Here is a 15,696-nt window from a genome sequence, read left to right as displayed (position 1 = left end):
ACCTAGAGACCCTTCCTCCCAAAGCTGGCTTCAACTATTGTGTGCATCTTCGGTATTTCTAGGTGGTTTCACAACACCCTTATTATAATGACTCTTCCCAGACCATGATGTGCACTAAAAGTAGTGGAGAGTAGTGGAGAGCTATGACTACATATGACTACACATAGTCAAATAAGACTATTGGCATTCTTTGAATTTACTTACAATAAATCTCTTCAGGTAAATGCTCTTAGTTGACAGATGATTTTCTCTTTCAGGCAAAGCTGCAAACTTTACAGAATGAGTTACAGACTGTTAATCATAGTAAGGCCATGCTGGAACGTGAATTGCAGGAGGTCATATCCCTGACCAGCCAGGAACTTGAAGAATACAGGGAAAAGGTCATTGAGCTGGAAGATGAGGTGAGGACAACATAGTTACATAGTTAAATTGGGTTGAAAAAAGACAAAGTCCATCAAGTTCAACCTCTCCAAATGAAAACCCAGCATCCATACACACACCCCTCCCTACTTTCACATACATTATATATACCCATATCTATACTAACTATAGAGTTTAGTATCACAATAGCCTTTGATATTCTGTCTGTCCAAAAAATCATCCAAGCCATTCTTAAAGGCATTAACTGAATCAGCATCACAACATCACCCGGCAGTGCATTCCACAACCTCACTGTCCTGACTGTGAAGAACCCCCTACGTTGCTTCAAATGAAAGTTCTTTTCTTCTAGTCTAAAGGGGTGGCCTCTGGTACGGTGATCCACTTTATGGGTAAAAAGGTCCCCTGCTATTTGTCATTGATTACATTGGCAAATATATATATATATATATATATATATATATATAATGACATATTTTTAAGATTTGTTGTTGAGACATTCCATTTGTGTTTGTGAAATGAATCTGGAAGCAAAACTATTAACAATGCCCTAAATCTTTTTAGAAGAATAGTGTTTCAAATAAGTTCATGTTTCACCCAGAATTAGAAGGATGCAGGTGAGGTTGGCATAAAGGAAGCAAAAGGCTCTTATTATTTAGATTAAATAAACATACCTTATGCTATACACAGAGGCAAATTTCCTAAACAGAAAATGGGAGATTCTAGAGGAATTCAAATTAGTTTGAGAATTTTTCAGGTTTGCCAGATATTGACATAAGTACTAATCAAAATGTTTTATGAAGAGCGTTTGTGTTATCCAAATGTACTTGCTTTTATAATGTAGTAAGTATTGGACAGTGATGTTTATCTTCACCCTAGATTTTGCAGAGGCTTTTGATGTGCGTGGCTGAAGGGTTGTGTTCAGAGAGTGGTTGTCAGTGGTGCATTCACTGCCTGGATGAGAGGTCTGAGTGCTGTGTATAGTGTTTATGCATTGCATCAATGTTTTAATGGCCTTAAGGGGAAGTCACAGGCAAAACTAATCACAGGGCCCCTCCCCATTTACAACCTCCTTGGTAGCCAACCCAACACAGAGTCTTCCCCTTCTATGATGTCATCATAGGGGCCATGCCAATGCAGCTCCTTAGCTTTTAACCTCTGGCCAGGTTGGTTTCAGGTTAACAACATGTAGGATAAGGCTGGGGGCGGGTTGATAGACGCCCAATCTTCAAATCACTGTTGTCCTTTATTAAGATATTACAAAATATTTTAAAGAGTCCATCTAGAATGCAGTGTGGAGTTTCCAGTTCTTTGTTGAATCATAGATGAAGGCAGTCCAGGTTAGAACTGTTTCCACTAGAAGAAATGGTTTACATACTTCTTTTGCAAGTGAGAAAATACAATGTTACTGACTGTAATACTTTTAATACATTCCTGATCAAGGGGCAAGTTTGACTGCCCACATCTTTTTCAACCTCTACTATGAAACAATCCCACACTCCTTATCATCAGCTCTAAACATTTATAGGCCCTCCCCAGCTTTGAGTCAGTAACCATTAATGTTTTATTTTTCATCCTATATATGAATCTTTATTAGAGTTGATTAATGTTTCCATTTAAAATAGTTACTCATTCCATTTCAATCAAAAGCTCCAGGAAGCACGTGGGTTTAGAAGGAAGATTAAACGTTTGGAAGAGCTAAATAAGAAACTGACTTTGGAGCTGGAACATGAAAGAGGGAAGCTTGCAGGCCTCGGACAATCTAATGCTGCTCTACGAGAGCACAGCAATATCCTCGAAGCTGCTTTGGCGAAGAGAGAGTCCGATTTGGTACAGCTAAATCTCCAGGTATAAATGTAATTTATGTTTGCTATTAAAAATTATGCAACAGTATTCAAGTAATAGCATAGAGCTCCAGTTTAGGGTCTGAGATTATAATCACTGGAGTGTGCCTATAAATTGCCATCCTGCAGTGATTTAGCCTTTCCTTTTTCTTTAATTTAACAGATTTGCCTCCTGTAATTTTCTGCAATATTTTCCACTGTGTCATTAACCTTGAAGGGTTTGAGGGGGGTTTCACCTTTAAATTAACCTTAGTATGATGTATAACTGAGGTATCCTGAGATGATTTGCAATTGGTTTTCATTTTTTTATTATTTGTGGTTTTTAAGTTATTTAGCTTTTTATTCAGCAGCTCTCCAGTTTGCAATTTCAGCAATCTGGCTTCTAGGGTCCAAATTACCCTAGCAACCATGCACTGTTTTGAATGAGAGACTGGAATATGAATAGGAGAGGGAGTGAATAGAAAGGTGAGTAATAAAAAGTAGCAATAACAATACATTTGTAGCTTTTCAAAGCATTTATTTTTTTAGATGGGGGTCAGTGACCCCCATTTAAATGCTGGAAAGAGCCAGAAGAAGAAGTCAAACAATTATAAAATTATAAAAAATATATAAAAGACCAATGTAAAAGTTGTGCTACTCCAAAATGCCTACTGGGAGCTCTTAAGTTTAACCAAATCTATGCAGTCTACAACAGCAGAGAAAAACAGATCTGTCCCTACCTTTACATCTTGCTATTTGTGAAACTATTTAGGAGTAAGGGTACTAGAAAGTGGTAATCCAGTAGATTGGATGCAGAGGGCTGGTTGCCTTTGAATTGTGTAATTTATGGAAGGGTGTCATGGTATAGGTAAAGGTCTTGAAGCCTGAAGGTCTGAAATTAATTAGACTATATATTGAGAAATAATCCCAGATTGTGGTACACGTTTACATTAAAATCTCTTCCACTTTAGTCATTATTCACTTTTTTTTCTTGGTAGGTACAAGCTGTCCTTAAGCGCAAAGAGGAGGAAGACCGGCAAATGAAGGAACTTGTGCAGACTCTACAGGATGCTCTGCAGAAAGAGAAAACTAAAGTTAGCAGTTTGACAGAACAGGTAAAAAACAAAAAGCAAACAGGAGGTTAACACTTTACTTTAATTGAACAATAATTGTAGTGGTGCTTAATTATTGTTAGGGATGGACAGAATCAACTATTTTGGATTCGGCCGAACCCCTGGATACTTCATGAAAGATTCGGGCAAATACCGAACCGAATCCTAATTTGAATATGCAAATTAGGGGTGGTAAGGGGAAAACATTTTTACTTCCTTATTTTGTGACAAAGTCATGCAATTTCCCTCCACGCCCCTAATTTGCATATGCAAATTAGGATTCGGTTTGACGGAATCCTGCTGAAAATGCCATATCCTGAACCAAATCCTGGATTCGGTGTGTCCCTAATTATTGTTAACTTGATATGGCAATATGGCAGGTTCACTTAGAGTAAGTGTCAGGACGGCAAAACTCTTTTAAAAATTGTTTATTTCAGCCAGCAGCAGCACAGAAAAAATAAAGGCAGTTTTTGTTACATAAAAACATAATATATTACACAATGGCAGCAATATTACAGACCTTTGGACAAGCATGAATAGCTTCATGCCCTACTTACAAACAGAAGAATCCAGAACTTGTTTTCTTTGCCATATAAGAATATAAAAAAGTTGTCAAACAGCTATTTTCAATAGTGCTGTCACCAAATTTGGATGCATTTTAGATGTATTCGGACAGGTCTATGGCGACAGGTATATTGTTTGTGATCAACAGATTTGTTGCTTTATCTCTTTGCTAGTTAGTTAGTCTTTTTATCTTTTTTTTTTGCCTACAGCTAGCAACAGCAAAGGCAGAAGCAGCACACAACCGAAGACACTACAGGGCAGCTGCACTGGAGCTGAGTGAGATACAGAAGGAGCTACAAGCCAAAGAACAGCTCATCCAGGCCCTACAGACTGAAGCTGTAAAGCTGCAGTAAGTGAATAATGGGAAATCTGCTTGATGTTCTGTTTTAATTCACTATATTAACAATAAAATCAACGGTTACTAAGTACATTTGTATGGTATACAGAAATTATCACTAAAAATGGTAGACAAATCTTATCTGAAAGTGACAAGACCACACCTCCTGCTGCTCAGTTCTCTTTTGCCATCGCCTTATGTTGACACATAAGCTCTATGTTAGTGGTTTGTTGCCAAAGTCCTTAAAGGACCTCTACAACAGTGTGGTTTGTCAACCATTTGCTGACAATGGGGTTTGAAATGTTTTAAAACCACCAAGTTTTACTAACAACCAAGTACATTTTCTTTTCCATACGGTGAGCTTTGGTGTCTCTGTGCCAGGCATTCTTCACTCCCTTTGTTATATGAATATATTGTGGTTAGGCACTTTTGTTATTTTTTCATTTATGTATTGTCAGATGTGAATGAAGAGAGATAATTAAATATAGACTAGAAGTAAGCCACATAGTCCCCTTTACCCAGTATTCAATATCATCTTGCAGTACAATCAATCATAGAGTTTGGTCAGAAATAGGTTGTGCCAGGTGGCAGCTCAGAAGAATCATCTATAATTACAACTTGAATACAAAAATCTGAGTCATGGTACTGAATGTTTTCTTTTTTTTTTCTTTAGATCACAAGATGAAAAAAATACCCAGGAGCTATCACACTTCCAGCAGGAGCTAGCAGAAGCTCATTCTCAACTTCAGCTACTTCAGAAAGAATTAGATGAGAATATAAGTAAGAAGCCAGAAATAAACCAAGAGGTAAGGAACTGCACTGAACATCTTAAAAGGATTTTGTCACAGGAAAATTTTTTTTTTTTTTCAAAATGCATCAGTTAATGGTGCTGCTCCAGCTTCTGCATTGAAATCCATTTTTCAAAAGAGCAAACAGATTTTTCATTTTGAAATCTGACATGGTGCTAGACATATTGTTAGTTTCCCAGGTGCAACCAGTCATATAACATGTGCTTTGATAAGCTTCAGTCACTCTTGACTGCTGAACTGCAAGTTGGAGTAATATCAACCCCTCCCTTCCCCCCCCATAGAGAGCACACTTAAGGTGGCCATACATGGATAGATCCGCTCGTTTGGCGATGTCGCCAAACGAGCGGATCTCCCTCCGATATGCCCACCTTGAGGTGGGCAATATCGGGCAGATCCGATCGTGGGCCCTAGGGCCCAACGATCGGATCCTAGCATTCGGTAAACGGGCGGTCGGATCGCGGGACCGCATCAACGAACAGATGCGGCCGCGATCCGACAGGATTTTCTGTCCCATCCGATCGAGATCTGGCCGACTTTCGGCCAGATCTCGATCGGGGAAGCCCGTCGGGGGCCCCCATACACGGGCCAATAAGCTGCCGACACAGTCTGTCGGCAGCTTTTATCGGCCCGTGTATGGCCAGCTTTAGGGAAGCAGCACAGGACATTTGTCTCTCAGGGAGAACTTTCTATTCCAGCATTATTTCCATTCACTTAAAGAAGAAGGAAAGTCGTTAACTACTTGGGGTGCCATATGTCAGGCACCCCCAAGTGAATGTATTTACTTACCTGAAACCCTGGGCCGGTGCAGAAAACTGCACCAGCCTGGGGTTATTTCTAGGGATGAACCGAATCCTGGATTCGGCCTTTTTCAGCAGGATTCGGCCAAATCCTTCTGCCTGGCCGAACCGAATCTGAATTTGCATACGTAAATCAGGGGTGGGGAGGGAAATCAAGTGACTTTTTGTCACAAAACAAGTAAAAATGTTTTCCCCTTCCAACCCCTAATTTGCATATGCAAATTAGGGGTTGGGTTCGGTATTCAGCCGAATCTTTTGCAAAGGGTTCGGCAGAATCCAAAAAAGTGGATTCAGTGCATCCCTAGTTATTTCAGCGAGCACCACGAAGCACTTCTCTTCCGGCTTCTTCTTTGTTCAAATTTCCTGGGGCAGACACTTGCACAGTAGATTGAAAAAGCAGAATTTTTAGTTAAAGTTCGGCTTTTCACTCTAATGCCGTGCGCAGCTTTGAAAAGACAGAAGTATCCGGAAGAGAATAGATCCATGGTGCTCGCTGGAATAACCCCTGGGGCGTTGCAGTTTTCTGCTGATAGGAGCACCAGCCCTGGGTTTCAGGTAAGTAAATACATTCACTTGGGGGTGCCTAATATTTGAAATCGCCCAAGTGATTAACTAGAAAACCCCTTTGTAAGGGAGCTACTCCATCAGTTCTATCTAGAGTATAGATACTTGTACACTGTTTCAGTTAGATGTTTTTAAGCTTAAATTCTTGGCATTTCTTGTCACAACGCTAACTGAATAAGTGACACTTTAAGGATGTGTATATAAAATCAGTGCTATTTACTTAGTCTTAATGACGTAATGAACCTTGCAAACCTTGCTCCGGTTATAGTCATCCTATCATCTTTTATTTACTAATCAACTCATTATAGCAAAAATCTGATAGTTTGCTAATGGTTTCTAGGCCTGGTGCTGGGTGTGGGCACAAAGTTATTTTGGCATAATTCTTTATGTAGATTTTGTTTGGTATTCTGCAACCACTATTGATAGTTGACTACATATTTATCTTCATGTTGCTGTATTTTTTTTACTATAGGTTGAGGACCTCAAATGGCAGGTGGATCAGAAGGAGCATGAAATTAATGCTATTAGGCAGCAGTTGGATATGACTGAGCAGCGCAACCAAAAGGAGCTGGAAGGTGTTCAGACATTGTTGCAGGTACATTTCCCAATTGCAGTGACCTCTCCAACTAGCTTAAAAGGCATGTCAGGTAATACCTGTATCTCAGCAGGTGCATGATCAATAAGTGCTCTATTGTTACATTAATGGTGACTTCCTTCTGTTCCTTCTTCCTAAAAGGAAAGGTGAAATTACTGGGTTAGGTATTGTATTCACTTTCCTGATATCCTGGGCCTATGCACCTACCAGCTGAAAACTGCAGTCCCAGGGTTCTCAGAGAGCACTGCAGAGTGATCGTCTTCTTTCTTTGCACTGGTCCATATGTGTAGTAGAGTTCAAAACCAAGCTTTAATGAAAAAGCCACCTTTTTCACTTTACTGCCCATAAGTTGGCCCTGGGGTAGCAAAGAAAGAAGAAGCGGAGGAAGAGGAGCGCTTTGTGGTGCTCTGGGCCAGTGCATTTTTCTGCTGAAGCTCCGGCTCAGGGTAAGTGAATACAATCACGGGGGGCAGGGGGATTTATGTTCTTTGTTAACATAAATCCCTGTAGATTCCACCTGAATAATATTTTACACAATACATATTCATGACCTGAGACCAATTACCTTACAAAGTGAAAGTACTGAAATAAATATTCTGCTTTCTATATTCTGCTGCACATCTGATTTTTCGGCTTTTCCTTCAGAACCTCAAACTTGAACTGGAAGCTGTGCGGGATGACCTTACAGATACACAAAAGGACAAGTTTATGTTACAAGCAAAGGTGTCTGAATTAAAGAACAGCATGAAAACATTATTGCAGCAGAACCAACAGCTGAAACTCGATCTACGACAGGGCCGGATCAAGAAGGTACCAGCAACATGAGAAATTACAGTTATCATCAGGATTCTAGAATGTCCAATTTTTTTTATTGGAAATCGATAGATGGAGTGTGATCCATCTTGCAGGAAGGGTGCTAATGACTGAAATACAAACAACACCAAAAAAATTCTCCTTAGAGCCATAATAATTGTTGTAGAATTTGACTGCCATTTAATTTGGGCGAAAGAAACACTATTACAACAATATTTTTCTTTTTTTACCTTTTATTAATCACATTTTAGTTCCTCAGATTCAAAATGTTTTTTTCAGAGAATATACAGTTCCTGCAGTGTGAAACTTTCCTCTGTGGAGCTAGAAGTTCTGGGCCCAAAAACTTTAACTTCATCCCTACTCAGTACCATGTGCTACTTATACTGTAGTTTTGTGCTTATAAACTCAGCTGAAATGTCTTCAGTTCTTAACTAGTGTTTTTTTTTTCCTTCAGAGGAAGGAGTTGAAAAGTGATGTCACTTCTTCTAATCCGGTGACTCCAGTAAAGATACCAGACTGTCCAGTACCAGCGTCACTGTTAGAAGAATTGCTGAAACCTTCATCTGCAAACAGCAAAGAACCTATTAATAATCTAAACAACTGTCTTCGTCAGCTCAAGTAAGCCTCTGCAAGATATAAATATATTCTAACTATTGCAGTGCATCATCTCTGCTACCAATAATTTAAAGTATGTGTATGCATTAGGCTTAGGGTACTTGGGGGGGTTCTGTGCCTTGTTGTTCTAGGTAGCCCAAAGCGAGTGCACTCATTGATTTGCTCTTGAATTGCCTGAAAACGGTAGTCAGCAAGTAGTTGCCTGAAAACATGGCAGTTGTATCCTAACAATAGCTTGCAGGCTATTTTATAAGTTTACGTGGGTAGATTCAGATGCTCTGTGTGTTAGTGTCCTAATAATCTAAATTGGAAGTTTACTTTTCTGGTTCTTAAAATTTTCGCACCAGAAAACAGTAGCTTTATTCAGGCAAGAATGTCAGTCACAGATGTTTTGAATTTTGGAAATTGAAAACTAACCCATTACCCGACAAAATATTAAATTTCTGTTTGCTTATTTTGTCAGGAATGTCTGTGTAATGGTATTGTTAAGGACATGGAATAAGTTATTGTTGAATGTAGAATTTAAGGTCAAATTATATTGTATATTGTCATCTGTAGGCAGGAAATGGACAGCCTCCAACGACAGATGGAAGAACATACTATAACTGTGCATGAATCTATGACTTCCTGGAACCAAATTGAGGGTCAACTGCAGGATCTCAGTAGTTCTGGTTCTCAAGCCATTGTCAACTCTAGCCTCCAATTAACTGACCAAAACCTTAATAACTGTGATCCAGGACCTGCAGAACAGTGACTGTACCCTTGAATTGTGTCTTGAAGATGCCTCTTATTATCTGGTCAGAAACTCCATGCAGGTAGCTGGTTCTAATTTTGAAGCTTGAAATCTGGACTCGAAGCACAGTGCAAGACATTTCCTCTCTATACTGTTGGTTGTTGAGAATAAATTTGCTTCCAGAATTAATATATCCAAGTCATGGTATTAAAGGACATGTAACCCTCACCCCACACAAAAATGTAATCAGTGAACAGCCTCTGAAATCTTTAGATAACTGCCACGCTTGTTGTTAAAGGAGAGCTCAACCCTTTAACAAAAAACCCTGTACCTCCCCCCTCCCCATGTAGACCTCCTCCCCCCAGCCTAACTGCCCCCCCCCGGGGGTTTTATTAAAGGGTTGAATTCTCCTTTGAAAAGGTCACAGTAAGACTGCAGCATCCCCCTAATCACTTAGGAATCCTTCTACTCATCTAATTCATTCTGCCCCTTCCCTCAGGAATTTACTTTGGCTGTTGACTTATGAGCACGCTCAGTTCTTCTCAGCTCAGATTACTAAACACACCCTCCAGTCTAACTACCAATGAAGAGATAGCATTACTGGTTCCCATAGAAACTCTAGTTGTCTGATCCTATTTTTTTCTCCTAACCAGCTCAGCTTAACCATGACACTGCTCAGCCCAAGCAGAACGTTTTATCTAAGTATGTTGTGCCTGTGTAACCCTGCATTTTGCATTGCATGAACTTTACAGCATACATGTCTGTTTGCAGATATCAGTGTTATTGATGATGTGTCAGAGGGAAAATGGCTGCCTGGTGAAAGCTGCTATTTGTTTTAGGAAAATTTGATGGCGCTGGCAAATGAAGGGGGTATATGCAGTACAAATGATGTGGCTTGGGTGGGGAAGATATGCCCAATTTATATACATGGTAGGAAAATGTAGGCTTTACATGTCCTTTAAAGACCGCCAGACTTCACCAACTAAAATAGTTGAGCTTTACCCCAGAGTATGCAAAAACACAGTCTGGGGTACTCAAAGATTGTATTAACCATCAGTAATATCCCCATCAATTCCCTTTCTGCCTGACATTTTAGAAGTTTCTTAATGCTGCAAGGTTAAAAGGTGACCAGTTCATACGTTTAAAAAAAATGTAAACTGTTATTAAAGTGGAATGAAAAAAGATTATTATAACAAAGAAAGGATTTAACAACAGTGGCAAGACAGGAAATACATATCCTGGAAATAAAATTTCATTTATGAGGTTAAGTTGCAGCCCTTTATATTATTTTTGTGAAAACAGAAAAATCCCATTTTGTACATTTTTATATGCAGAGAGAATTCTTCATATTTATTGTCCATATAAAATATATTTCTTAATGTTATGCAGGGTTGCCCCCTTCTGATTGATAATTGACTTAACGACTGTATCGCCCAGTCGTTTAGCTCAATATACATGTTGTATGGAGGTCTAAAGCACATCTGAATACATCATTTATACATATACAACTACAACAGTGCAATCAAGTCAACTACTTTTTATTTTTGCCCTGTTTCTATGAAACATATTGAAGGCATGGCAAGATATGTATAAGTTATCTGCTGAGCATAATCTTTACAACTGTTCTGTTACTGTTTATGGCTCGTTATGAACTACAATATCTGTACTTTTATTTACCCCATAATAATGGGGGATGGATTTGAATTCAATGAAAGAAAAATAGGTATTTAATGAATGTATACAGAATGGTAATGGTTCTAGCACAGTAAGGGTATGGCTGGTTCTGCTGCTGTCCCCTTCACTTAAACTTAAATACTGGGGAAACCAAGTGGAGTTGCTAGGGTATACAGTGCAACTGCATGCTCCACAAAAAAAAGCTCCAATTAAGATTTGGCTATAAGTTACCAGAGGCATCTTTATTTCCTCTATGGATTCACCTGAGGCCTCATGGCAGAAATGTTATTGTAGCTCAGTTGGTACAAAAATGCTTATTCCATATTGCTTAAAATCTGACTGTATAGTTGTGCTAGGTTAAACAACATTTCCTAAGATATTGCACTATAAGAGTAACATATATGTGCTGCCAGTCAAAAACAACAGAAACAAGAAAACTCACAGAAGAAGACAACTTACCTTGTAAGCAATTTGTTCTTCACAGTGGCAATAATACGATTTTTTCGCCTACAAATTAGCGACAGCATAATAATTACATATCAGATACAAATAACATTTTTTTTCTTGAAAAACTTGCCATTTCCACCAAGATATTAAAATTAAACCAGTGAACCAAAAGGTTTAGCAGTGTTAAATTAAAAAAAAAAAAAAATCGAATGTTTTGTAAAACGTATATCCATTAGGCAGAATTAAAAAGATAACACAAGAAATTAACTTTTAGCAAAGGCCTTTCCTGGGCATTTAGAGTTCTTTAGAGCATGGTGGTCTTCACCTTGTTTTCTGAGCTTTTAGAAAATATACTTTTGTGAAAAGATTGTGTAAAAATGTGGTGTGTTTAATGAATCTGAAGACTGTTTTCTTGGGTATGTCTTTCAGTGTCTGTTGGTTTTATCAGTCAATGTGTATGTTGTCTGTCTTAAGTTAAAACATTATTTATATCAGATAACCCACTTGATTCTTCCTTGATTATATAACTTGTAGCCGCACCTATTGATCACTAAATTTATTGAAGGGTACTATAACCCTGTCACTGCCAAAGGTGGTGGCTTTCAGATTAGTGCTTTACACTTAGACTTCCGTCAGTGAAAGTGTGAAGCATGTCTGTGCCATTATGATTTATGTGCTAAAATTACATCTGTTAGGATAGACTTGCTTTATACAAATGGAAACTGTATTTAATGTATGATCGTTGTTAAGATGGAGTTTGTTACGTTGTATTTATTTTTGTAACCTTTAATCCAAGGGATATTTAAACAATGAAGAAAATGATTTCTATTGATAATTTGTGTTAATTGTGGCGCTGCCCCACATTACCTCTTGGTACTTCAGTCTAAAGAAAAGTTGTGGGTCAGTAAAGTGATTTTCAGTGAGAGAACCAACGGTTTGAACCATTTTCAGCATATAAATACACAATGTTACATATAAAACAGGCATTCTGGCTAGAGGTACTGCTGAAACAGTTTGGGCTAAAACTATGTGGATGAGTCTACAAGGTGCCACTAAAGTGGCCAAAAGTGTTTTGTCTACTTTTTAAGAAACTTTTTAAACTGCATTCTGATCCCGCCTATATTAAGACAGCAACATGCTGGTGAACACACTGGCAGGGTCTGAATGGCCGAGTGATTGTACTGTTTAGAGACTTTATTTTACTGACATTCTGTTAATTTGCTTTAATACTTCAAACCTTTACGCACTCTTTAACTGTGGTTTTATTTACAGAAAGAAAACAACTGGTTTAATTGAACATATTACTATAATGTTCAGCAGTTTGAACTGGTCAAGACCTGTACATATTAAATGTAAAGCATGTGGATACAATGATATGTGCATAAGAATTATTTCAAGGTTTTGTGCAATAAAATATTTTTGGTAATAAGGCATCTTCCTTTTTTGTGTATGTTTAAAACAGGCCAACAGCAATACAGTTGTATTAAATACACACACTTCTATGCACACATGCACTTACATAGTTAAATCAGGTTGAAAAAATACTTAGTCCATCAAGTTCAACCCCTCCAAATGAAACCCAGTATCCATACACACACCTCTCCCTACTTTTACATAAATTATATATACCCATATCTATACTAACTATAGAGTTTTTAGTATCACAATAGCCTTTGATATTATGTCTGTCCAAAAAATCATCCAAGCCATTCTTAAAGGCATTAACTGAATCAGCCATCACAACATCACCCGGCAGTGCATTCCACAACCTCACTGTCCTGACTGTGAAGAACCCCCTACGTTGCTTCAAATGAAAGTTCTTTTCTTCTAGTCTAAAGGGCATTTTGTTTTAAGAATCTCATGTTAAGGCAATGGCACACACAGCGGGCATTAAATCGGTGGATTTGCAAATATGGGGATCACCACATGTAGAACACTTTCCATGAGGTGATCCGGCTTAAAGGAACAGTAACACAAAAAATTAAAGTGTTTTAAAGCAATGAAAATATCATGTAGTGTTGCCCTGCACTGGTAAAACATATGTTCAGAAATACTACTATAGTTCATATAAACAAGCTGTTTGTGTAGCAATGGCAGAAATTGAAAAAAAGGCTATATGGTACAGGTTAAATAGTGGATAACAGATAACATCTGCTGTGTAACTTAAGCCTTTTCTCCTTTGAATGGCTGCCCCCATGGCTACACAGCAACTTATTTATATAAACAATAGTAGTGTTTCTGAAGCAAACACCAGTTTTACCAGTGCAGGGCAACACTGCGTTATATTTGTATTACTTTAAACAATTTAATTTTTTACGTTACTGTTCCTTTAATTGTTTAAGCAAATTGCTGATTCTAGAGGCGATAGCTAACACAGAAACAGAAAAGCATATAGCAGGGAGGAGCAGAATGAATCCAAAATGTCTTACTTAATATTTAAATAGAAAAAAATTAAGAAGGGTTGGGACCCATATTAGCAGAGGGAGGTCAATTGGTTGATAAGAGTAGGAGAAAAGCAGAGATTCTATACTATTAATTTGTATTTCTACACAACTAAGCAACACAAACTAGCTAATGAAGGCATCCTTTTAAATATACCCAATTCTAAAAATATTTCTACTGATGCATAGGTCATTCATGCTGAAATAAAAAAAATAATAATACATGTAACAGTATGTCCAGGACCAGATGGTATTCATCCCATGGTACAAAAAATTACAATGTGGTGCCATTATTTAAAGGACCAGTAACATCAAAAAATTAAATTGTTTTAAAGTAATAAAAATATAATGCAGTGTTGCCCTGCACCAGTAAAACTGCTGTGTTTGCTTCAGAAACATTACTATTGTTTATATAAATAAGCTGCTGTGTAGCCATGGGGGCAGCCATTCAAAGGAGAAAAGGCTCAAGTTACACAGCAGACAGCAGATAAGCTCTGTCTGTCTAATGGTGTTATCTGTTATCCATTATCTATCCTGTGCCATTTAGCCGTTTTTCAATTTCCGCCATTGATACACAGCAGCTTGTTTATATGAACTATAGTAGAGTTTCTAAAGCAAACACATCCGTTTTACCAGTGCAGGGCAACACTACATGATATTTTCATTACTTTAAAACACTTTCAGTTTTTGGTGTTACTGTTCCTTTAAAAAGGGATGCTGTTCTCAAACTGAAAGACCTGTTAGTCTGACATTGGTGGTAGGAAAGCTTTATACAAGGGAAATAAGGGATAAGATACTTGAATACGTTGCAAATCACAAAACTATGATTTTGTGCCAGCATGATTTTATAAGAAATACATCTCGTCAAACTAATTTTATTGCCTACTATGAGGAGGTGAGCAGGAACCTAGACAGAAGGTTACTGGATATATTTAGGAATATTGGCCTGGAGCACAGTGCCGGGTCAAGTAGGTCAGGTGCCCTAGGCAACTCGACCGACTACGTTGCCCCCCCCACTGCTTTTTCGTGTGCAAGCGCAGACGCAGCACGAGTGTCCATGCGCCGAGGAAGCGCACACGCACTTGCAGAAGAGACAGCTGCCGCAGCTTCTTGGCCCCAATGGTCCGAACTAGGGGAAGGCATCTGAAAAGGGACATTCCTGGCGCCCCTCTACCTTTGCACCCTAGGCACGTGCCTCTTCTGCCTACCCCTAGTTCCGGCCCACATGGAGCATAATATTTGTCGAGAACTGGCTGAAGGAAAGTGTTGTGATAATAATAGCATTTTCTAATTGAACCACTGATCTTAGTGGAGTACCACAGGGATCTGTCCTTGCTTCATTGCTTTTAACTGCTTTGTTAAAAATCATTGGAATTACTGTCTCTATTTTTGCTAATAATACTAAATTATGCAGAACTGTTACATTTTCCTGCACAATGCTGTTACTTGTAGAGCATTTTGTCTAAATTGGAGAACTCCGCAGCAAACTGGCAATGCTGATAAATGCAAGGTTATGCACTTTCCAATACTATTGTGATTAAATTATGCTTGATGCCAGTGTTATTAATAGGGAGAAATCTTAAAAATATATGGTTATTTTAGGGTACTTGTAACTCCAGTATTTTCTGTAGGCCTAATTGTGGTCCTCAGATCTATAGCTAGTTAATATAGATATTGATGTATAAATATAGTTTATACAGTCATATGAAAAAGTTTAATTCTTTGGAGTTTTGTTTACCATTGGCTGAGCTTTCAAAGTAGCAACATTCCTTATGGAAACAGTAGTATTTCAGCAGTGACAAAGTTTATTGGATTAACAGAAAATATGCAATATGCATCATAACAAAATTAGGCAGGTGCATAAATTTGGGCACCCCAGAGATATTACATCAATACTTAATTGAGCCTCCTTTTGCAAATGTAACAGCCTCTAGATGCCTCGTTATAGCCTTTGATGAGTGTCTGGATTCTGCATGGCGGTATTTTTGACCATT

At 38.3% G+C, this 15,696-nt stretch overlaps 1 protein-coding gene and 1 long non-coding RNA gene across 3 annotated transcripts in view; one reads left to right on the top strand and one right to left on the bottom strand.

Moving 5' to 3' along the window:
- The window catches only part of golga3.L (golgin A3 L homeolog), a 31,199-nt gene extending 18,509 nt beyond the window's left edge, over positions 1-12,690 (top strand). For both annotated transcript variants that reach the window (XM_041567094.1, XM_041567091.1), the window contains exons 16-24: positions 258-401; positions 2,029-2,226; positions 3,200-3,316; positions 4,087-4,226; positions 4,888-5,020; positions 6,857-6,979; positions 7,625-7,789; positions 8,247-8,410; positions 8,966-12,690. In XM_041567094.1, the coding sequence (XP_041423028.1) occupies positions 258-401; positions 2,029-2,226; positions 3,200-3,316; positions 4,087-4,226; positions 4,888-5,020; positions 6,857-6,979; positions 7,625-7,789; positions 8,247-8,410; positions 8,966-9,161 (1,380 nt within the window). In that variant the 3' untranslated portion in view covers positions 9,162-12,690. The remainder of the gene's footprint in view (positions 1-257; positions 402-2,028; positions 2,227-3,199; positions 3,317-4,086; positions 4,227-4,887; positions 5,021-6,856; positions 6,980-7,624; positions 7,790-8,246; positions 8,411-8,965) is intronic.
- LOC121394978 overlaps positions 2,725-15,696 on the bottom strand; it is a 14,710-nt gene continuing 1,738 nt past the window's right edge. Inside the window, exons 2-4 of the long non-coding RNA XR_005962139.1 lie at positions 11,274-11,321; positions 7,545-7,660; positions 2,725-3,274 (exon numbers count right to left, since the gene is read on the bottom strand). This is a non-coding gene — a long non-coding RNA (uncharacterized LOC121394978). The remainder of the gene's footprint in view (positions 3,275-7,544; positions 7,661-11,273; positions 11,322-15,696) is intronic.

The sequence above is a fragment of the Xenopus laevis genome, chromosome 1L (genome assembly GCF_017654675.1).
Source record: "Xenopus laevis strain J_2021 chromosome 1L, Xenopus_laevis_v10.1, whole genome shotgun sequence".
Lineage (NCBI taxonomy): Eukaryota > Metazoa > Chordata > Amphibia > Anura > Pipidae > Xenopus > Xenopus laevis.
Note: the sequence above shows the minus strand (reverse complement) of the source record. Positions and strands in the feature narration are given on the sequence as shown.